This window comes from Neofelis nebulosa, chromosome 10, assembly GCF_028018385.1.
Source record: "Neofelis nebulosa isolate mNeoNeb1 chromosome 10, mNeoNeb1.pri, whole genome shotgun sequence".
Classification (NCBI taxonomy): domain Eukaryota; kingdom Metazoa; phylum Chordata; class Mammalia; order Carnivora; family Felidae; genus Neofelis; species Neofelis nebulosa.
Genome location: NC_080791.1, coordinates 108,011,654 through 108,033,989, shown reverse-complemented (window position 1 = coordinate 108,033,989; position 22,336 = coordinate 108,011,654). Strand labels below are relative to the sequence as shown.

Here is a 22,336-nt window from a genome sequence, read left to right as displayed (position 1 = left end):
CAGGGGGAAGAGGTTATGAGGGGAACAGGTGCCCCTGCCCCGGGGCAGGCCTCCCGCAAGCAGTGACCTAGAAGGCAGTGGGAAGAGGGGTAGTGGGGGGGGGGTCTCCTCTTCAGACTCATCCGCTGAGCTGGGTCAGGATCCTGGCCCCCACACAGGGCTCCCTGGGACAAGGTCTCCGTGGCCCTGGTGGTCCGGCTCACACAAGCTCACAGACCCGGATCTACTGGGGCAAAGCAGCGCCTCGTGCAAGAACTTGCGACTGTCAGGGCTGGAGGACAGGATGCTTGTGGAGGCTGGAGCGGGAGCTCGGGGCACAGACGGAGCCTTGAGGGGCTTTCTGACCTTGGAGCTGCAGGGGAGTGGGCAGGGCAACCCACCCCCTTTTACAGACAAGGAAACTGAGGCTGAGAACAAGGATGTGACAAAAGCAAATACAGGACCAAATAGAATCAGGTACCAGATGGGCTGGGAGTACCGAGTGCCAGTCCCAGCTCTGCCCCATGCAGGCCTCGGCAGGACTCAGTTTTTGCTGCGTGGGACTCAGTTTCCCCTCTGCCTGTGCTATGTGGGGACGGAGTCTTTTTTTTTTTTTTAAAGATTTTTATTTTTTTAAAGCATTCTTCTTTCTTTTCTTTTTTTTTTTTTTTTAAGTTTATTTATTTTTTAGAAAGAGAACGCGAGCAGGGGAGGGGCGGGGAGAAAGGAACAGGGAGAATCCCAAGCAGGCTGCATGCTGTCAGCACAGAGCTGGATGCGGGGCTCTAACTCACAAACTGTGAGATTGTGACCTGAGTCAAGAGTCAAGAGTTCACTTAACTGAGACCCCCCAGGCACCCTAAGATTTTTATTTATTTTTTTTTTATTTTTGGGACAGAGAGAGACGGAGCATGAACGGGGGAGGGGCAGAGAGAGAGGGAGACACAGAATCGGAAACAGGCTCCAGGCTCCGAGCCATCAGCCCAGAGCCCGACGCGGGGCTCGAACTCACGGACCGCGAGATCGTGACCTGGCTGAAGTCGGACGCTTAACCGACTGCGCCACCCAGGCGCCCCAAGATTTTTATTTTTTTTAAAGCAATCCCTACACCCAATGTGGGGCTTGAACTTACAACCCCAAGATCAACAGTCGCATGCTCATCACAGCCGGGTGCCCCTATGGTGATGGTTTTTACAGGGACCCCCAGTTAATGGTAGGAGTTCCAGGCATTCGGGTCACCATAAGGTGGGCTGAGCCAGCCAGGCCCCCCTGTGAGGATGGAATCTTAAGGGCGTGACGATAGCCTGAGAATTCAGCATTCCCAGAGGCTTAGGGACTTGGCCAGAGGTCACACGCAGCGGAGTGATCCAGGACCTAGAGGCCTCACCCAGTGGGCCCGTGACTGCTGGCCCCTGGGGGCTGTGGCGGCCTGGGGGCAGGGAGTCAGGGTGTCCAAGGGCAGCCGCGGGAAGTAGCCCATCTTCCCACCCAGGACACTTTCCCTCCCCCCTACTCTTCTAGGAGATGGGCACTCGGTCCTGTCCGGGGCAGCTGGCCCTCCTCTGGTCTCTGGCGCCCCCCTGTGGCCTGTAGCGGGGCAGGCCCCACCCCTGCCCTGCCCTGCCCTGCCCTGCCCTGCCCCCTGAGGAGGGCCCAGAATGCTTCAGGTGACAGAACACCACCAGCCCCTGCTCCCTCCCAGGGGACAGAGGCAGTGAAGAGATCCCCAGATCTGGGTTTGAATCCTGCCTCCCTTCTGTCACCTGACTGACTTGGGTGAGACAGCCTACTCCATTTCACAGACGCAGGGCACAGGGAAGCCACAGGGCAGGTCTCCCAGGAGACCAAAGGGGAGACGAGTCAGAAAGTCCCCTGTGTACCGCCAGGGAGGCTCATTTCAGCTCCAGAGACATTCACGGGGCGCCTCCTCCCTCAACCTGACCGTCTGGACTCCAGGAGGTCTCAGTCTGAGGGGGGAGGCAAATCCCCAAAGAGCTCTTTTAACGGAAGAACTTGTTGTCTAAAGCCACTAAAATGCCCCACCCTTTGATCCCTCCTCTTGGACGGGCCCACAGTCCCATGGCGTCTGGTCCAGCCCAGCTGGAGACAGCTGGGCAGAAATCAGAAATGCCACTGGATAGAATCAGGCCCTCCCCTCAACCACCTCCTCCAGCCCAGCTTCCACCTCTCCTTGGCCTCCGTGTTCCAGGCCGGCCGCAGGCCTCGCTCTCCCCTATGCTTAAAAAGCCTGTGGTGGAGTTGCCAGCCCAGCCCCACTCCAGGGCTTCTCCATTCACCTTCGTCCTTCCCAAGCCTCAGTATGTCCATCTGCCAAATGGGTGTAACCATCCCTGCCTCGCCTACTTGCCTCCCTAGTCCGCTGTAACGACACAAATAAAATGAAATCAGAAACTAGCGACGTTCCCCCCCTACCTCTTGCGGAGGGGATTGGGGGAGGGTGTGTGCCAAGCGCGGCCGGCATCCCAGGGAGAGAGGGGACTACAACTCCCATCCGGCTCCGGGGTCGCGGTGGTCTCCAGCCCCCTTTCCCAGGGGGTTGAGGGAAGTTGCACTGCCCCGGGCATCCCCCACCTAGGTTAGGGGCCGGCGAAAGCCCGGTAGGGCTGGCTCTGGGGCCACGCGGAGACCTAGGTAGCCTTCCCGGCCCCGGGGGGAGACCACCCCCTTGGCCCGGCCCAGTCAGGAGTTTACTCTTCGGGACCCGCCCCCCCACTTCCTGGGCGAGGGTTTGGCCCGCCCCCGCGCACCTCCGCCCTCCCACCTTCACTTCCAGCCGCGTCTCCCATTGGCCGGCGCTCACCTGCCCGTCCGTCGGGGGGCGGGGCAGAGGGCGGGGCGCGACGCCCAGGTGTGGGCGCGCAGGAGGCCGCGAAGGAAGGTGACAGCGGGGAGGGCGGGAGGGGTGGGGGGAGGCCGCGCTAACGACCCGCGGACGGACGGACGGACGGACCGACGGGCCGGCATGCGGGCGGCCCGGCTCTAGCCCGGGTGCGGGGCTCCGGCTGCAGCTATGGAGCGGCGGCTGCGCGCGCTGGAGCAGCTGGCGCGGGGTGAGGCCGGCGGTGGCCCCGGGCTCGACGGCCTCCTGGATCTGCTGCTGGGGCTGCACCACGAGCTCAGCAGCGCCCCCCTCCGGCGGGAGCGCAACGTGGCGCAGTTCCTGAGCTGGGGTGAGTGGCCCGGGCTGGACCGAGGTGGGGTGGTCCGGGGGACACCGCGCCGGGACCCTCTCCCACCCCCGCCCCCCGCGCCCTTCGCCCCCCAGACCCTCCCGCAGGGAGCGGCACCCCCACGGGTTCCCCGCGCAGAGCCCGCACCGGCCCTGACACGTGCCACCGGCCCCTTTGGGCCCTCCCAGCTAGCTGCACACCTTCCCCTCGCTCAGATTCACGCACACTCCTTCCCACTGACAGAGCCTGGCGTGTGTGCACAACACACAACTTACACGGACACACACAAACTTGGTCCCAAGTATAGACCCCAGACATGTGCTGCAGAGTCGCGTCAGGGACTCCTGGCTCACATGTCATATACATCATGACCCTTGAGAACAAACAGTCACACACGCAGAGCCTTGTGTGTGTCACCCACTGACACGCATGCTTCCTCAGTCTCCCACATACCACACAGACACACGCAGATACATACAGCTCAAGGAGAGATCCAGGGAGCCCCCACTTCACCCGGAAGACCACCGGAGCCACACTGGCCATTGCATTATACACTTGCCTGCCTCCACTCACAGATCCGTACGCACTGCCCGCGTGGCAGACGTTCCCACAAACACACACTTCTATGTCTCCGCATGCAAGACCACCCCAAACTGGGCACCGGCACCAACCTCAGCCCCTTTGTCGGTGCGAGTCGCTGGCCAGGCTTCCTGAGGTCTATTTCCCAAAGCCGGGGGGGGGGGGGGGGGGGGGGGGGGGAGGGCCGGCTGGGGGTGGGTCTGCACCCCTTCCGGGTTGACTCATCCGAGTCGCCGGAAGTGGGTGACCTGGAGTAAACCTCAACCCAATGTGGGCACCCTCACCAGCCCCAGGCCTCCCTGGTTATGCCTGGCCAAGCCTGTGGAGGAGGGCTGACGGGCCTGGCCTGGAGAGCGGGGTGAGGCAGGTGTTTGCCCAGTGGGTGACGAGCATCCCCAGAACTCCTTAGCTCTGGGCAGGTGCAAGGCCTGGCCTCGGCATGGTCGGGGGCCCGTGAGACATGCCGGTGAGCTGGCCCCCAGCCCAGCCCTCTCCTCCAGGGTGAGGGCAGCCAGGAAGCCCCTGCCTCTGGTGCCTGCCACTGTCCCCGGGGACTTCACCTTATCTTATTCATGTGTATCTGACAGTGTTGTCATCACCTGCTGTGACGCCTATGCGCGCGCGCGCGCGTGTGTGTGTGTGTGTGTGTGTGTGTGTTTGCACACACATGTGCTCCTCACTGCCTGCCTCTGGCATCCCTGCCTGGGACCCCAGCATGGGGGCCTGTCTGTTGACATCTCCCGAGGTAACTGGCAGGGCGGTGACTCACTCTGCCCCTGCTCCAACTTGTCCCTGCTCCTGCCCAGAGCCCCCATTCCCTGCGGCAAGGCGAGGGGACTGGGCAGCCTGTCCCGGGAGCCTGGGTCCTCCTGACTCTAGGCCCCAGGTTTTGGTTCCCGTCTGGCGGATTGGGAGCCACCCTGGCCTCAGTTCCCCACTGGAGCCCGCGGTTGCTGCTCCCCAGCTGCACACACAGACCTGGGAAAGAGACAATTAATTTGTCACGAGGTTTCCACACCACCCCTGCTGCGGGGGTTCTGCCTGATAAACCTGTGGAGCAGCTCTCTGTCCCACCCACAGACCCGCCCAGCTGGCAGGGAGTTTACCTGCTGGCAGGGGGAAACTGAGGCGGAGAGCCAGTCTGCAGCTACCCCCGCCCCCCCTACCGGTCACTCTTGCCTCCCTAAGTTTCCAGACTCCAGTTCCCTCCCCCAGGCCTGTGGCTTCTCCAGGCCTGGAAAAGGCCTGGGACTGGCTGGAGATGCCTCTAAAGGGAGTATCAGGGACTGTGAGAGGAAGAGCTTCTTGGCCAGGTGAAGGCCAAGTCCAGAGAGGGAGGCAGGGCCTAGAGTTGTTGGGCTGGTCAGGCCTGGAGGAGATCTCGAGTGTTTACCCCTTCAGGTGCCAGCGTCAGGCGCCAGGGAAAGGTTTTTTTGGCTCTGTTCTTGAGTCTTGCGAGAAGCTGGGCAGACCTGTTTATGCCTCCAGACTGAGAAAGCCCCACACAGGGACCCCAAAGTGTGTCCTCCCAGGGCCCTGCAGCACCATATCTGACCTGTCCTCTGGGGCTGCCCCAGGCCTCACTCCCAGCCAGGTACCTCTGTGCCTACAGGGTCCCAAGACCAGGGCTCACAGCTCCCCAGTGGCAGAGAAGCCTCTCTGGGGACAAGGAATGTCGCCCGTCCAGTTTCCCAAGACAGGCCCAGGCCTGGTCCTGATAGGCGCCAGGAACTGGGAGCCGAGGGAGGGAATGGTATCCCCTTCCTCCCCAGGGTGACCTGGTCAGCCAGTATCCACCTGCAGGCAGGGAGGGATTACCAGTTCCATGGGCCCCTGGGATGAGGTCGCCTAGAGTCTGGGGACAGGGGTTCAGGGAACCGTTGATTTGGGGAGGCCTGGGGGCCAGGTGGTCAGCAAAGCCCGGACCCCCACCTTCCACACTTCCTACTCATGACCGAGTGGGCCGCAGCCCCTCTCAGCCCCTTGGCCAGAGGCCGCCCCTGCCCCGGTGGGGGTTGCGGCTCCCGCTTTTCCCCAGGTAAGAGAGGGAACTGGGGCCTCCCTGTAGGTCCCCTGAGCCCCACTCTGTGTCCCCTCAGCCGGCCCCTTTGTAACGAAGGTGAAAGAGCTGAGGCTACAGAGAGATGACTTTGAGATCTTGAAGGTGATCGGCCGAGGGGCCTTCGGGGAGGTGAGCAAAAGGCACGGGGTAGGTGGGAGGAGGGGGTTTGCACCCAGGCAGAGCTGACCCCGGTGCCCCCTGTGGCCTCAGGTCGCCGTGGTGAGGCAGAGGGACAGTGGGCAGATTTTTGCCATGAAGATGCTGCACAAGTGGGAGATGCTGAAGAGGGCCGAGGTCAGTGTGGGGTCCGATGGGACTTGTGCACCCTACAAGTGGGGGGGGGGTGCTGCCAGTGGGCGTGCAGGGCATGCTGGGGAAGGGGCCGGCCTGGCCCCCGGGACGGGAGAGGATCCAACCACCAGCCTCCCCTGTTGCTTCCCCACAACAAGGCTTTCTTAGAAGCTACTGTAGTTCCCATTTCCCTTACCGTAACACTGAGGCCCGGAGCCATAAAGCACAGGCCGTGGCTCACCCAGGCAACTTCTATCCAAGCTCCTAGACTTACCTAGTCTTCCTCCACCCCCTGAGCTGGTGAGGAGGGCTTCCTGGGCTCTGATCCCACCCCCGCTCCCCAAACCTGCTGCAGACTGCCTGTTTCCGGGAAGAGCGGGACGTTCTGGTGAAGGGGGACAGCCGCTGGGTGACCACTTTGCATTACGCCTTCCAAGACGAGGAATACCTGGTGAGGATACTCAGCGATGGTGGGGGCTGTTGCCCAGGAGCAAAGGAGGAGGGCCTTGGGTGCCAGGGGAGCTGGGTCCAAGGAGAGAGAGACCCTTCCTACAGGGACCAAGAGGCTTCCACTGGCCACCCCTTGCTGGGCCCGGAGCCCCTGCCTGAGCTCTGCTGGGAGCCAGCTGCCCTAGAGCTGCTTGCTGGGAGATGGTCTTGTCTTTCCAGAACCCCTCGGGACCACGAGGAGGTGGGTGGGAGGCAGGGCCCTGGGGCAGATGCCCCCCACCCTCCTCCCTGTCTGATTCTTGCCCCCCCACTCCCCCCCCCAATCCCATCCAGTACCTGGTGATGGACTACTATGCCGGTGGGGACCTCCTCACTCTTTTGAGCCGCTTTGAGGACCGCCTTCCGCCCGAGCTGGCCCAGTTCTACCTGGCTGAGATGGTGCTGGCCATCCACTCTCTGCACCAGCTGGGCTATGTGCACAGGTGGGGCCCCCGAAGCCCCTCCTGCCCTGACCAGCCCCTGGGGAAAGCTCTAGAGACAGCTGAGAGTTGTTGAGCACACTCACCAAGCCCTATGCTGGGTGCTTCATGTGCATGATGCCTTTGAATCCTCAGGCCAAAAACCTCATGTGATGGGCACTGCTCTTGTCCCCACTTTACAGATGAGAAAGTCAGGGTTAGCACAGGTAAGCACCTGGCTTGAGGTGACCCAGCCGGTGGGCGCCCGGGTCGTGGTTTGCACCAGGCAAGTCTGACTCCTGTGTCCCCCACGACATACGCTGCTGCCTCCGTGGCTCATCCTTATGGGTCCCTTTTCTCCACTAACCACCTTTTTCCCTCTTGGCACCCAGGAGGCCTGGCCACCAGCCTTCCCCCTCCCATGTACATGCACACACACTGGTCTTGTGGACTCGCAGGAACACGTGTGACAATATACACGCTGGTGTGTGCATGCGCCCATGCACTTATACCCCGGAATGTGCCAGAACACACATCTACACACACAGGTCAAGCCCCGCTCTCTCCCTGTGCTCCCTCAGGGATGTCAAGCCGGACAATGTCCTGCTGGACATGAACGGGCACATCCGCTTGGCTGACTTCGGCTCCTGTCTACGTCTCAACAACAATGGTATGGTAAGACCCCAGAGCAAGGGCTGGGGACACCCGGCCTGGAGAGTTCCCAGGGCTGGAAGGAAGAAGGCCTGGGTCTAGGCCCCAAGTGGGGTCACCGGGCCAGCTAAGCCTTAGAGAGTTGGGGTGTCAGGCCCAGGCTTGGGCCTGTGGTGAGGGGCCGTCAGCTCTAGCCAAGCCCAAGGTTGTTCTCGTGGCCCCCCCCACTCCTAGGTGGATTCGTCAGTGGCAGTAGGGACACCAGACTACATCTCCCCCGAGATCCTGCAAGCCATGGAGGAGGGCAAGGGCCACTATGGCCCACAGTGCGACTGGTGGTCACTGGGAGTCTGTGCCTATGAGCTGCTCTTCGGGGAGACGCCCTTCTATGCTGAATCCCTGGTGGAAACCTACGGCAAGATCATGAACCATGAGGTCTGGCCGCCAGGCTCTGGGGTTCTGGGAGGGCAGCAGAGTCCTGAGTCCGCGCAGTTGGTATGCCCGCAGGTGGGGGTGGGATCCTGTACACCCACCTGCACCCCTCCACCCCACCCCCACCCCCCACCTACAGGACCACCTGCAGTTTCCCGCGGAGGCACCTGACGTGCCGGCCAGCGCCCAAGACCTGATCCGCCAATTGCTGTGCCGCCAGGAGGAGCGCCTGGGCCGCGGGGGGCTGGATGACTTCCGGAACCACCCCTTCTTTGAAGGCGTGGACTGGGAGCGGCTGGCAACCAGCACTGCCCCCTACATCCCTGAGCTTCGCGGGCCTGTGGACACCTCCAACTTCGATGTGGACGATGACACTCTCAACCATCCAGTGAGTTTGGGCCCCGCTGGAGGAGGAAAACTGCCTGCCCCTTGCTGGCTGTGGGAAACCCCCAGAGGTTCTCCAGAGCGGTTGCTGGGCCTAGGATGACGCCTTCACACCCCAGAGGCTCATGGGAATTGTGGTTCACCTGGGCCAGTTCACCTCTTCGGAGGTGGGTTGTGACAGGTGAAGGTCGTTTGACCTCGAGTGTCATTCTGTGAGCCAGAAGTCTTCCAAGGAGACTCCTGGAAGCACCTGGGAGGCCATGGCTGCAAGGGCTCATGGGAGTTGTAGTCTGTTTAGGTGGGGGCCGCGTCACCCACCTTGGTTCCATTCTTAGCAGGAAGAGGTTGGCACCCCCAGTCCCGGGGAGTCTCCTGGGTCTTGAGCCTCAGCCAGGAGCTATGCCTGTTGAGTCTGACGCTCCTTCCCCTCCTTCTGCAGGGGACCCTGCCCCCACCCTCCCACGGGGCCTTCTCGGGCCACCACCTGCCATTTGTGGGTTTCACCTACACTTCGGGCAGGTGAGTCTAGTCCTCGCATACCTAGTAGGAGGCTGGGGGCTGCCTGGCCTGGAACCTTGGGCAGGTAGCCCACTGGGACCCTGGGAAAGGGGCTGAATGGCCTGCCTGTTGCCTGGATGTGACAGGTGCTCAGGAAATGTGCTCTGAGTCCTCAGGAAGACAGCCCCTGTGTCCTGAAATTGTGGCGAAGCCATGCCTATGCCCCCTGTGGGACCTGTCCTGCATTTGGCCCTTAGAGTACCCTCTACAGCAGGCTGAGAGCGTCATGAACTGGGAACCAGAGGCCTGGAGTTGAAAGGGCCCCTCCCAGCCCCCCAGCCACACTCTATGCCTCTGTAAAATGGGTGGGATGATCTAGTTCCATTTGAGGGGCTGGCCTGAGACCGCAGCGAGGTCTTAGGTGAGGAGGTGTTCTGAGGTGGAAGCAAATGTGTCTTGACCTGCACTCTGAGCACCCACCGTGTGCCAGGCACGGGGGCAGCTGGCCCAAATCGCTAAGTTCTCTTCACTGTCCTTGGAAGAGGGCCTGTTATCACCTCCAATTTCCTGTGAGGAAACTGAGGCTCAGATATGTTAGGTTCACGCAGCTTAGAAGGGCCAGGGCTTGAACCTAGGTCTGGGGGGCCTTGGGGTGCTGCCCACAGGTATTCCGGGGGCAGGGTCTGGTCCGGTTCGTTTCTTCCACCACAGAGCCCAGGGCTGGGTATAGAGCTGGGGCACGGTGGGTGTTTCTTGGATGAATGAATGACTGATGCAGGAGGACGGAGGAGCCTTTGGGGGGTGGGGGGTGGGGTTTCCGCCAACATGTGTGGCCCTGCTCTCCCCAGTCCGGGCCCTGAGAGCAGCTCTGAGCAGCTGCCTGCCCTAGAGCGGAAGCTCCGTTGTCTGGAGCAGGAGAAGACGGAGCTGAGCCGGAAGCTCCAAGGTACCGGGGAACCAGCTGGAGCAGGGTGGGGTGGGTCTGACCCAGGACTAGCTACTCACCTATGGGTGCCCCCCCACCCCGCCCGCAGAGGCCCTGCAGGTGTCCTCAGACCATCGGGAGCTGGAGCGGCTACAGAAGGAAGTGCAGACTCTACGGCACAGGCTGTCAGGTACCCGGCCCCCCACGCCACCCCGTCTCTCCCCCCCCCTCCCCCCGGCCCCTCCCCCCAGAGGCTGAGCTGCTTTCCCAGCACACCTGTATCCAACCCGGGTTCCAGTCCTGGCCCTACTCCGTGGATGAGGTGTGATCTTAGGGAAGTACCTTAAACTCTCCGAGCTTGCACGTAGAAAGTGAGCCAAGGAGACCCGCTCCCCGGGCTGTGGTGAGGGCTCTGGGAGATACCGCACGCGGGGTGCCTGGCTGAGGCCGTCAGTGCACGTGGGCCTCAGTGACAATTCCTGGCAGAGACGCCGAGGGGCAGCAAGGCCTCCTTATCCCAGACGGATGGTGGTAGCCCAGGCCGGGACTCAGACCTACGGCAGGAGAGAGACCGGCTCCTCCGGGTGAGGGCCTGGTGGGGTGGCTGAGCGGCCCAGGGCTCCACGGTGAGGAGGTCCGTGCCCTGACGTCAGGCCTTGCCCTCCGACCCCCCCAGGAGCTGGCCGAGGCTCAGGCAGGGCTGCAGGCCCAGGCAGGGGAACTATGCAGAGCCCAGGAGCGGCAGGAGGAGCTGCTCCAGAGGCTGCGGGAGGCCCAGGAGAGAGAGGCAGCCACGGCCAGCCAGACCCAGGCTCTGAGCTCCCGGCTGGAGGAAGCCCAGGATACCAGCAGGAGGGTGAGTGATGGGGATGGGCGGGGACAGCAGGAGAGCACTGCCCCTGTGAACTCCAGTGTGGCCGTTGGGGGCCCAGGGAGCTCAGTGCTCAATGCTGGCCACACCACGTGCCTCTGCGCCCCCACTGGGGCTGGCTGAGGCCTGAGCAAGCGGATGACGGTAGGGTGGGCCGGGCCGGAGCTCCCCTGCCTTCATTCCCGCTGTGCCTGGTGGGGCCCGAGAGTCTGTAGCGAGGCGGGCAGAGGGGTGGGATGGACAAAGTCAGCAGTGGCCACCTCTGCACCTCGTCACAGCTGCAGGCCCAGGTGGCCACCCTGTGCCGGGAGGTGACACAGCTCCAGAGACAGCGGGAGCGAAGCGTTGAGAAGGAATCTTTGCGGGTCAAGGTAGTGAGGTCTCACCCCCTTCCGAGTGGCACTTCCCTTGGCCTGACCTCCTCCGGGCTCTCAGGGCCAGGCCTTTGTCCCAGGGGTAGAGTGGGCCATAGCTTCTCAGGCCCCTGCCCTGACCCCTCTCCGTGTCCCTCAAGACCATCCACGCCGCCTCTGAGACCAACGGCACGGGGCCGCCCGAGGGCGGGCCTCAGGAAGCGCAGCTGAGGAAGGAGGTGGCCGCCCTGCGTGTGCAGCTGGAGCAGGCCCGTGGCCGCGGGTGAGCCGGGCAGCCCGGGCGGGGCGCGGGACGGGGGCCTGAGCTGGGGGCCGTCCCGTCACTCGCTCTTCCCCAGGCCGAGTGGGAAGGAGGAGGCTCTGTGCCGGCTCCAAGAAGAGAACCAGAGGCTGAGCCTGGAGCAGGAGCGGGTGAGCATGGCAGACGGAGGGCAGACGGACCGACGGGCAGTGGGACGGATGTGGGGAGCCGGCAGGGTGGATGGTGCGGGCCTCCAGGGTCTCAGAGCAGGCTGTGTCCCCAGCCCCGCAGCACCCACAGGTGGCCGGCAAGCCACGGTGGGTGAACGGGGGTGGACGCGGGCGGGGCTCGGGGGTGCCGGGCCCCCGGGGGCTGACCCATCTTGCTCCCGGGCCCCAGCTGGTAGAAGAGCTGGAGAGGGAGCAGCAGAGCAAGCAGCAGCTGGAGGGTGAACGGAGGCAGACGGAGAGCAACTGGGAGGCCCAGATTGCCGACATCCTCAGCTGGTGGGTGCCCGGGGGCTGGCGGGGAGGGGCTGGGCCCAGGCGGGGCTGAGCGCTCAGGCCGTGACCCGGAGCCCCCTTCCCAACCAGGGTGAACGATGAGAAGGTCTCAAGAGGCTACCTGCAGGCCCTGGCCACCAAGATGGCCGAGGAGCTGGAGTCCCTGCGGAACGTGGGCACCCAGACGCCCCCCAGCCGGCCGCTGGTGAGCCCCGGGAGAGCCCCGGGGGAGGGGCTGGCAGCAGCCTCACGTGGCAGGTGGGGACGCTGAGTCCACGGAAGATCAGTGACTCGCCTGAGCTCACGGCGGGGTCAGGGGCCAGTCTAGGATCTTGAGTCTGGCCGGGTGGTATGGACAGTCTGGCGGGAGAGGCCTCTGAGGCTGCCGGGCGTCCCCCCCCCCCCCCCCCCCGCCGACCCGGGGGCATCTCACGCGGGCGCCCCCTGGCCGCCAGGACCACCAGTGGAAGGCACGGCGGCTACAGAAGATGGAGGCCTCGGCCAGGCTGGAGCTGCAGTCGGCGCTGGAGGCCGAGATCCGGGCCAAGCAGAGCCTGCAGGAGCAGCTGACGCAGGTGCAGGAGGCCCAGCGGCAGGCCGACAGGTGAGGCCGGGCCAGGCGCTGCACGAAGGGGCGTGGGGCCCGCGAGGAGGCCCGTGCCAAGCCCTCAACCGGTCCCGTCCCCGCCCCGCAGCCGTCTGCAGGAGGCCGAGCAGCAGAGCCGGGGCCTGCGGCAGGAGCTGGCCGCGCTGCGGGAGGAGCTGCAGGCCCGTGGGCCGGCGGGTAAGTGGCCATCTGCATGCCCGTCCTGGCGCAAGTCCCCCACTCGAGCCTCGGGGTTCCCCAGGGGGTCCCCCGACAGCCTCACGGGACCGCGGAGATGAGAGTTCTTGACTCTGCCGCTCACCTGGCTCTCTGTCGCCCAGCGCTTACTGAGCACCCGCTGTATGCGTACCCCACCGGGGCCTGCTGTCATTTCTCCATTTTACTGAGGTGGAAACGGAGGCTCCTGCCGGCCCCCAGTTGCCCAGGAACAAGCGTTAGGGCTGGGCCAGGGCCCCCCAACCCCGGTGACCCGTGCTCTCTGTTTGCAGACACTAAGTCCTCAAATTCCCTGATTCCCTTCCTGTCCCTCCGGAGCTCAGAGGTAAGAGGGCCTGCAGGGGCTGGTTGGGAGGAGTCCCGGGCAGAAGCCAGGGGCCTTGATTTCCACCCTTATCCTCAATCCCCAGAAGGATTCCACCAAGGATCCTGGCATCTCAGGAGAGGCCCTGAGGCCCGGTATGGAGCCCGAGCTGAAGCCAGAGGGCCGCCGCAGCCTGCGTCTGGGGGTGAGGATGGGCGGGAGTCCCGCATTTGGGGGGCCGGGCCCCGCCTTCTGCCTGTGCCCCCCTCACCCGTTTGCTTGCCCCTCCCCCCCCCCCCCCCACAGGCTGTGTTCCCCAGAGCGCCCGCTGCTGTCACCACCCCTACAGAAGTTCCTCCCGCAAAGGTCCGCACCTAGAGGGGCGGGGCGGGGTGGGGGTACCCAGCCATTCTGCCGGGTCTCCAAGGACCTGCTTGAGTCCCTCTACGTGCATTAGTCATGGCTGGCAGACCACCCTGGGGACAGCGGCAGTGGCAATGAGTCTGAGTGCTGTGACAGACTCACTGGGGCTGGGTTCACACTGCTACTGGCTCATTCTCTGGTCCCACCTGACACTTCAGGGTGGCTTCGGGGGTGGGACGCAGGGCCCTGGGAGGCCGTGGTCAGGCGTGGGTAACGAGCGTGTCCCCCTGTCCCCAGCCCGGCTCACACTCACTGCGGCCCCGGAGCTTCCCATCCCCCACCAAGTGTCTCCGCTGCACCTCCCTGATGCTGGGCCTGGGCCGCCAGGGCCTGGGCTGTGACGGTGAGACCCCCCACCCACACCCCACCCGCACGCCTGCCTCCCATGTGCCAGCGCCCAGTCCCCTGGAGGACGGAATCAATGGCCCGGATCCTGGCACATGCAAGCCTTCCTCTTGGTCTGGGCCTCATCTCCCGTTGCTCAATTTTTGTGGTTTTTTTCTCACTTGACGGGGAACTGGTGACAGTCCAGGAGCCACCACAGCCTCAGGGAGGCGGGAACCCGAGTCCTGGTTCCAGGCTGTCCCCACGCAGCCTCACACCATCTGCCTTTCCTGCTTTCTCCACAGCCTGTGGTTACTTCTGTCACTCAGCCTGTGCCCCCCAGGCCCCGCCCTGCCCCGTGCCCCCTGACCTCCTCCGCACGGCCCTGGGAGTGCACCCCGAAACGGGCACAGGCACGGCCTACGAGGGCTTCCTGTCGGTGAGCTGGGGCTGGGGAGGGGGAGGCTGGCGTGGGCGGGCCGAGAGCCCGGCAGGCCCCCCCCATGCCTGCCTTTCCCACAGGTGCCACGGCCCTCGGGGGTCCGGCGGGGCTGGCAGCGGGTGTTCGCCGCCCTCAGTGACTCCCGCCTGCTGCTGTTTGACGCCCCTGATCCACGGCTCAGCCCGGCCAGCGGGGCCCTCCTACAGGCGCTGGATCTGAGGTGGGTGCCAGGCAGTGGCCGGGGACGAGGGATGCGGGTCTGGGGGAGGGAGGCAGCCAGGGGAAATGTGACCTCTGACCAGCTCCATGGACCTCCCAGGGACCCTCAGTTCTCAGCCACCCCCGTCCTGGCCTCTGATGTTATTCATGCCCAGTCCCGGGACCTGCCACGCATCTTTAGGGTGAGTCCGCCTCTGTGTGGCCCTACTGCAGCCCCTTCTTTCTGTCTCCTTCTCCGTGGCTGCCCTCTTCACACACACACATATGCCACCTCCGTCACCTCCGCAGGGACGGCCATGGTTGCCTCCATCCCACAGCGCGGTGCACTTTCTGCACGCGAAGCTGCCCGATCCCGCTGGCCTAGGTCCCTTCCGTGGCTTCCCATCACCCTCAGGGTGCTCCTGACTGTGGCCTTGAGGCCTCACATTTCTGACCCTGAGCCTCTTTCTGCTCTGGACACACCTTGCTTTCTCCAGTTCCCAAAGTGCCCTGTAACCACGGGCCCCTCACATCCTGTTTCTGCTGTGCAGCCCAGGCCAGCCCCCAAGCTTCTCCCCGACCTGGATCATTCCTGGTGACTCCCCTCATCCCTTGGGCACTGGCAGAAACGTCTCTTCCCCTGGGGGGGGCCATCTTTTACTCTTGGCCCGGGTTGGGGATGCCCCGTCCTTCTCCCGCCACGGCACTGGTTCGGGGCCTGTCTGACCACCCTGCTCCGTCTGGCTTATCACCCGCTGTAAGATGGCTCCTAGCGCTGTGCCCAGCAGCTCACGTTGGTGCGAACAAGCATCATCCAGTGGAGAGCGGGAGGGGGATGTCTGGCTCTCGGCCCACAGCCCTCCAGCCTGAGTCCCTGCCCACAGGTGACAGCCTCCCAGCTGACGGTGCCCCCTGCCATGTGCACCGTGTTGCTGCTGGCAGAGAGTGAGGCTGAGCGGGAGCGCTGGCTGCGGGTGCTGGGCGAGCTGCAGCGGCTGCTTCTGGACACGCGGCCAAGGCCTCGGCCTGTGTACACGCTCAAGGAAGCCTATGACAACGGGCTGCCCCTGCTGCCCCACACGCTCTGCGCCGCCATCATCGGTGAGCCACATGCCGAGGGGGGCATCGCCCCGGGCGTGGTTCTGTGGGCAGCCTTAGCTAGGGGGCGGGGGGCTTGGCTTCTGCCACTCCATTTCTCTGTGCCTCAGATTCTGCTTTTTCTAAATAAGTCTTGAGTGAGTTGAAAAGAGCAAAGGCTCTAGCAAGAGACAGATGAGGGTTCCAGTCCTGGTGCTCTTACCGGCAGCGGGGTGGCCACAGGGAGACTGGAAGCAGCCGAGCCTCACGCTGTCTCCTCTGGGGAGACCTCCGTGGTGACAGCCGGAGAAGTGAGGGAGCAGTGCCTCCTGGCTTCCCCTGGCAGTGGCCGGAGCCCCGAGCCAGCGCCTGCCCTGGAGAGCTGGGGCCTCCCCCTGCACTCAGAGTGGGAGCCCCAGGAGAGACTGTGTGGCTCCTCAGGTCCTCTGTGTCAGTCGGGAGCTGGGGGGGACGAGGGCATTTATTGAGCAGGGACCGCCGTGAGCCGAACACTCACCCTGCGTTGCTTCAGCCTCAGAGCAGCTCTGGGAGAAAGGAACCATTACTGTCCCCACGTTATGCGAGGAGAAGCCAAGGCTCTGAGCGGTGACACGACTTACCCCGAAGCCCACAATTCAGGGTGGGGGCCTCTCACCTGTGGGCCTTCCCCATTAGAGCCAGCCCAGACTTTGAGAGAGAAGCGGCCAGGGATGCAGGGACAGCGGGATGGCCATCCCTGTGTCCTCAGGAGAAACTGAGGCTCGGCAAGGACAGGCGGACTCCCTGGTCTCCGGCTGCCAGATGACCTCCCCGACCCCTGATTCTCTCCCTCCCTCTACTAGACCAGGAACGGCTTGCACTGGGCACCGAGGAGGGGCTGTTTGTGATCCACCTGCACAGCAACGGTAAGGGCCAGGGTGGACCCGGGTGGGGGTCAGCCCCGGGGGGGGAGAGAGGAGGATGGGCACGGGGCTGTTGTTCGCCCTGCTGGTGACGCCCTCCCTCGCCGACCCCGAAGACATCTTCCAGGTGGGCGAGTGCCGGCGGGTGCAGCGGCTGGCCGTGAGCCCCACCGCGGGCCTTCTGGTTGTGCTGTGCGGCCGTGGCCCCAGCGTGCGGCTCTTCGCCCTGGCCAAGCTGGAGAGCGCGGAGGTGGCGGGTGCCAAGATCCCCGAGTCTCGAGGCTGCCAGGTGCTGGCAGCCGGGTGCATCCTGCAGGCCCGCACGCCCGTGCTCTGCGTAGCCGTCAAGCGCCAGGTGCTCTGCTACCAGCTGGGCCCGGGCCCGGGACCCTGGCAGCGCCGCATCCGTGAGCTTCAGGCACAGGCACCCGTGCAGAGCCTGGGGCTGCTGGGCGACCGGCTGTGCGTGGGAGCAGCCGGGACCTTCGCACTCTACCCGCTGCTCAACGAGGCCGCTCCCTTGGCCCTAGGGGCCAGTCTGGTGCCCGAGGAGCTGCCACCATCCCGCGGGGGCCTGGGCGAGGCGCTGGGCGCCGTGGAGCTCAGCCTTAGTGAGTTCCTGCTGCTGTTCGCCACGGCCGGGGTCTACGTGGACAGCGCCGGCCGCAAGTCCCGCGTCCCTGAGTTGCTGTGGCCGGCGGTGCCCACGGGCTGGGGTAAGGCCCGTGGGGGGCCAGCTTGGGCGGGGCCTGGCACCTACGGTGTGTCACACGTGTCAGAGGAAGACAGGGTCCTCCCGCCTGACCACACCCTGCTCTGCCCTCAGTGGATTGAGCCGGATCTTCCTCTCCCCTGTCCCTGCTCATGCTCCTCCCCCAGCCTAAACTGTCCTTTTTATACCTGGCAAACTCTTAACCACGTCCAGCCCCAATGCCGCCTCAAGGCCTGGAGTTGGAAGGCTCTCCATAAATGACCACCATGATTTCTGTCATCGTCATTACTGCTTTCATGCTCCTTACCCCGCCTTCCCCCCCATCCCTGGCCCTTTGTTCCTCTTTGCTCCCCCACCTCTGTGTTCAGACCTCTGCCCTGCTGCTCTTAGCACCTTCCTATAATGACTGGCTTGGTACCTGGGGGTGGGGGGGGAGACTGCAGAATGGGCTGGGCCTGGTTTCTTCATCACATCCTGCACCCAGCCCGGGGAAGCACACCCTAGGGACTACGAATGTTTGGGGGAATGAATGAGTAAATGAAAGAACGAAAGAACGAACGAACGAACAGGGCAGTGAGGGAAACCAACACATTCACAGGTAACTGGTGTGGTGGCGTGCTGGCAGACAGGGACCGGGCTCCCTTCGTGAACGGCGGCTCTTCTGGCGTTGGGCCTGTGGATTGGGCGTAGCGCAGACGCAGTCTGTGGGAGTGGGAATCAGACTGCCCGGGGCCAGTTCCCAGCTCTCGCTCATCACTGGGTGACCTTGCCCATTACTTAGCTCTGGGGTTACATTCCATCATCTGTAAGTTAGGGATGATGGTCCTACCCGCCCGGAGTTGTTTGAGAAATAAAGGGGAAAAAATACACCAAGTGGCTAGAACTATGCCCGGCATGCGAGTGCTCCGGGACTGTGATCTCTGATTTGTTGCGGAGGTTGGGTGGGGCAACCTGGAGTCTTCAGAAGAAGGTCCTCTGGTTGGGCGTGGAAGTTACTGTGCTGTGGCCGGGCACAGGGTGTTTCCGTGACACGGAGGAGGAAACAAGCCCGAGGAGGTGCCTGACTTGCCAGGGGCTGCACAGCACAGTGTCCTGCCCTGCAGGTTATGCAGCCCCCTACCTGACAGTGTTCAGCGAGAATTCCATCGACGTGTTTGACGTAAGGAAAGCAGAATGGGTCCAGACGGTGCCACTCAAGAAGGTGAGGGCCTGCCCAGATCCCCCGGCCCTGGACTGGGGGTGCAGTCGAGCAGCGCGGCTGACCTCCGTGCCTGCCGCCTCAGGTGCGACCCCTAAACCCAGAGGGCTCCCTATTCCTCTTTGGCACGGAGAAGGTCCGCCTGACCTACCTCAGGAACCGGCTGGCAGGTAGGAAGTGCGTGGGCACGAGAGTACGGAGTGTGCGCGCGTTCGCGGGTGCATGTGTGACCCTGAGCTCCAGCTGACGGGGACCCTGGGGCCTTGTGAGCACCGTCCGGCTCTCGGCTGCTCCCACAGAGAAGGACGAGTTCGACATCCCCGACCTCACTGACAACAGCCGGCGCCAGCTGTTCCGCACCAAGAGCAAGCGCCACTTCTTCTTCCGCGTGTCGGAGGAGCAGCGGCAGCAGCGGCGCAGGTGCGCGTGCGCGGTGCGCCAGCGGGGCGGGGGCTCGCGAGCTGGGGACGGGGCGAAGCACGGGGGCGTGTCCGTGTCGGGAGAGGGCGGGGGAGGCGTCCCCTTCGCCGCCGCCCCTACTCTCCCTCCGCCCGCAGGGAGTTGCTGAAGGACCCCTTTGTGCGCTCCAAGCTCATCTCGCCGCCCTCCAACTTCAACCACCTGGTGCACGTGGGCCCCACGGACGGGAAGCCCGGCGCCAGGGATCTGCCCCCGGTGAGTTCTCCGGGACCAATCACAAGCGTCCCTGGTGAGGCTCAGCCAATCACCGACCTTTCCGACACGCCTGCCCCAGTCGCAGCCCCCTGCTTCCCTGGGACCCGGGACCTCCGCGCGTCTAGGCTGGGGGTCCCCTGCGGTCGCAGCCCTTCGGTACTGTCCCCCAGCAGGCTCCAGGAGGGAAGGGCCGAGGTACCCGCGGCTCCGGCCCGCAGCGTCCCCACAGCTTCTCGGAGGCCTCGAGGCGGCCAGCCTCCGTGGGCAGCGACGGGCTCCCTGGAGACGCGGACGCCGGTAAGGACAGCCCCGCTGCTTCCATTGCCTCGATTTCCCTCCCCAAAGTTTACACCCCCTTTGGACTCCTCAAATCTGACCTTGGATTTTTGTCCCCTTCCTCATCCTGCTCCTGGAGCAGTGAAGAGGAAGCCTTGGACCTCTCTGTCCAGTGAGTCCGTGTCCTGCTCCCAGGGATCTCTGAGCCCCGCAGACTCCCTGATTCAGGTGAGCCGGTGGGGGCTTTTCCCTCCTCTGTTAAAGGACAGGTAGTCCTGTTCTGTGCTAGGCCCACCTCTGGGAGCTGAAGCCAGAGAACAGGCTGAGCCCATCCTCGCCCTGGATCCTAAGGGAAGCAGACTCGCCCCACAGTGGGGCCCCAACAGAGGCCTAGAGGCAGGTTGGCCTAGGTGGAAATTTTGGCTCTGATGTCCCAGCCACACGTGTGGCCCTGGGCGAGCTGTCCAGCCTCCCTGAGCTTATTTCACCTATAAAATGAGGTTATTATTTCAGATTATTACGTAAGTGATGGCTGTTTGCGGTGATGATTACTTCAGCGGGGTGCCTGGCACATGGGGGGAGTGCCACCGAAGGGGAGCTCTTTAGAGGCCCAGCCTGAGGTGGAGGGATCAGAGGAGGGGGGAAGGGGAACAGGGGACAGGGGAAGGAAGACGTAAGAGGAGCTGGGAAGGCTCCCATGCACCCTCCAGCCACTTCTCCACCGTCACCCTGGCTTTAGCCACACCAAACCACTCCGATCCCCAGGGACTTGCCATATTCTTCCACACCCTCAGGCTCTTGCCCCTGCCGTCCCCCCTGCTTTGAATGTCCTTCTATTAACATTCAGGCCACCCTCAACGCTCTGTGCTAATACTGTCCTAGGGCCTCCCTAGGGCCTGTGCCCTGCTCCCTCCACCTCTCCGTGTCAGTCCTTCTGTGCTGTGACTTTCTTCTGCATACTAGCCCTCCTCCCCCAACCACGGGCTCCTTGAGACTGAGGTCAAGTTTGTCTTTGCCTAACATAAAGCATGTTTGTTGGTTGATGAAGAATGGAGTAAAGTAAATGAGCAAAGGGACTTCGATTTGGGCTTAAGGGATATTAAGTTGGAGCTCCCCAAGTTCTTCTCATGTAGCCCTACCCCTATCTCATACCTCCTCCAAGGGCCTCCCTGCAGCAGGTGATGGGTCGGGGGAAGACCTCTGGGAAGCACTGGTCTGGTGAGGAAAGGGTCCTTCCTTCTGTTTCCCCTCCAGGTCTCAGAACGGCCCCGGAGCCTGCCCCCAGCCCCTGAATCAGAGGGTTCCCCCTGACACCCTCTGGCAGGGCCCACCCCAATCCCAGGACTGAGACACATGAGTGAGCAAAGAGCTTGAGGAACGCCATGCTCCGGCTGGCCCGGGATGTGTGGAAATTCGGACTCAGGAAGGGCCTGGGCTGGACAGCGACTCAGAGGCTGGCCTGGGTTCCCACGACCCAGGAGACCTGACTCTGAGCCATCATCCTGCCTTTCCCCTCTGCTCCCGGCCCCTACCTTTGCTAGCCACTGGGAATAGAATGGGCCCCTTTTCTGCCCTGGGGGCCCCTCTGCCCCTGGAGTCCAGGGGTAACTGTGCCAAAGTTCTCCTTCCCAGTGTCAAGCCTCAGGAAGCCTTAAGCAAGAGTCGGGGTGGGGGTGGGTCTCTGGAGGCAATCTGGGGTCTTGGCAAGGCACTGTCCAGCCCCCAGGTGAGGCTGAGGTGGGGCATATCACGGCCTCTGCTCAAGGTTGCGGTAGGAAAGACGGACTCTGATCCAAAGGAAAGGAGGGTCGGTGCCTGGCCGGCTCAGTCAGTAGAGCCTGTGACATCTGATCTAGGGGGTGTGAGTTCGAACCCCATGTTGGGTGTAGAGATTACTTAAAAATTTAAAAAAAAACAACTTTTTTTTTCAAAGGAAAGAAGGATAGACAAGGAGCAGGGAAGATGTAGGTGAAGGAGGCTGTAGGTGAAGAAAGTGAGAGAAGGAAGTAGAAAAGACAGTGCTAGTGGCTGGCAGGAGGAGGAGGAGGAGGGGGAGGAGCGGGCAGGGGAGGAGCAGTGAAGAGGAGCAGAGAGCGTATGGGAGCTGGGAGAAGAACACTGCTGATAGACTGAGGGGCTTTTCTCTCTGGGGAGGAGCTCGGTGGGGTTGGGAACAGAGAGGGGCCCTGTGAGCCAAATGACGTTGCATCTAATCCGCCTGGGGTTGGGGGGGTGGGGGTGGGCGGGGAGATCATTCCTAGACAGGGACAGGACAGGGAGGGTATTTATAAAGGCTACTTGGTGGGCGATGGCACCTGATGGGGGCCACTGGAGGGTCTCCAGGCACACTCTGGCCCTTCCCGGAAAGGGGGGTGGTCCTTTTCCCCAAAGCCTCCACCACCTGTGTATTAGGGGATCATAGGGGGCATTTTATTATCGATCACAGTCACTATTATTGTTATTATATTACTATTTTTATTAAACGTCCCTCTGCTGACAAGTGGGGGGCAAAATAAGTATTTATCTCCTCAAACGCCATATTCCCGGGAGGGATTGACCCTAATGCTCTGTGAGTCAGTACGAAACCAATAAAGACAACTTTTAAAGCTGCTGGCCCCCATGCCTGGATCTGTTCTGCTGGGGTGCAGAAAATGGGGGGGAATCAGAGACGGAGGGAGCCGTGGGGATGTCGGGGGCAGTCAAAGACTGAGTTGTCTTCCCCAGATATTCAGGAATCCTATGACACATGCAAACAGAGTTTAGTAGCAAAGGGGCAGCTTACAAAAGTGTGGCCATGATAATGGAAACCACAGAGGAGTGGAGGGCCCCCGAGCCCTAGCAGCGGTGGGAAGCTGTTACCACCAGCGGGCCACCTGGCAGGAAGGGGCAGTGGTGTCCCCTGACAAGAGCTGTTGCCCTCAGTAGAACTCGGCTATGGTTGAGCAGAAAGGCAGCAAGCCCAGGGAATAAACTCCTCGGACCTCGCTCTGCTCCCTCCCTCAGTCTCCTGCTTCCCTTCATCCAAACACCAGCAGCAACCAGAGGACCCTAGAGCTCAGTCACTACAGCCAGTGGAGGGCAACCTTGGGGGCA

General features: G+C 63.1%; 1 protein-coding gene across 9 annotated transcripts; it reads left to right on the top strand.

Annotated features, from left to right (window-relative positions):
* The first annotated feature begins 2,935 nt into the window (after window positions 1–2,935).
* On the top strand, window positions 2,936–21,852 carry CDC42BPG (CDC42 binding protein kinase gamma). Of its 9 annotated transcripts, none has more exons than XM_058689524.1 (37): window positions 2,936–3,170; window positions 5,849–5,940; window positions 6,022–6,105; window positions 6,458–6,553; window positions 6,886–7,034; window positions 7,592–7,685; window positions 7,896–8,096; window positions 8,233–8,481; window positions 8,917–8,996; window positions 9,824–9,921; window positions 10,010–10,090; window positions 10,387–10,484; window positions 10,577–10,756; window positions 11,056–11,142; window positions 11,286–11,407; window positions 11,484–11,556; window positions 11,786–11,892; window positions 11,980–12,094; window positions 12,345–12,493; window positions 12,585–12,673; window positions 12,985–13,037; window positions 13,123–13,221; window positions 13,323–13,382; window positions 13,677–13,782; window positions 14,069–14,202; window positions 14,286–14,425; window positions 14,525–14,606; window positions 15,288–15,504; window positions 16,323–16,385; window positions 16,499–17,098; window positions 18,111–18,295; window positions 18,378–18,462; window positions 18,592–18,712; window positions 18,850–18,967; window positions 19,138–19,264; window positions 19,386–19,471; window positions 20,498–21,852. In XM_058689524.1, the coding sequence occupies exons 1-37, from the start codon at window positions 3,011–3,013 to the stop codon at window positions 20,552–20,554; spliced, it is 4,737 nt and encodes a 1,578-aa protein (XP_058545507.1). In that variant the 5' UTR covers window positions 2,936–3,010; the 3' UTR covers window positions 20,555–21,852. The 9 variants fall into 9 exon arrangements, with proteins under 9 accessions (XP_058545507.1, XP_058545506.1, XP_058545512.1 ...); XM_058689523.1 differs by having other exon boundaries at window positions 11,050–11,142; window positions 13,126–13,221; XM_058689529.1 differs by having other exon boundaries at window positions 11,050–11,142; window positions 18,198–18,295; window positions 19,141–19,264.
* Window positions 21,853–22,336: the final 484 nt, after the last annotated feature.

Excerpts from the sequence above, each read along its gene's own strand:
- CDC42BPG (XM_058689521.1), top strand. The coding sequence starts at position 3,011 with ATGGAGCGGCGGCTGCGCGCGCTGGAGCAGCTGGCGCGGGGTGAGGCC. Across the intron at positions 6,554-6,885 it reads TCCAAGACGAGGAATACCTG|TACCTGGTGATGGACTACTA; the intron begins GTGAGGATACTC and ends AATCCCATCCAG. Across the intron at positions 8,997-9,823 it reads TTCACCTACACTTCGGGCAG|TCCGGGCCCTGAGAGCAGCT; the intron begins GTGAGTCTAGTC and ends TGCTCTCCCCAG.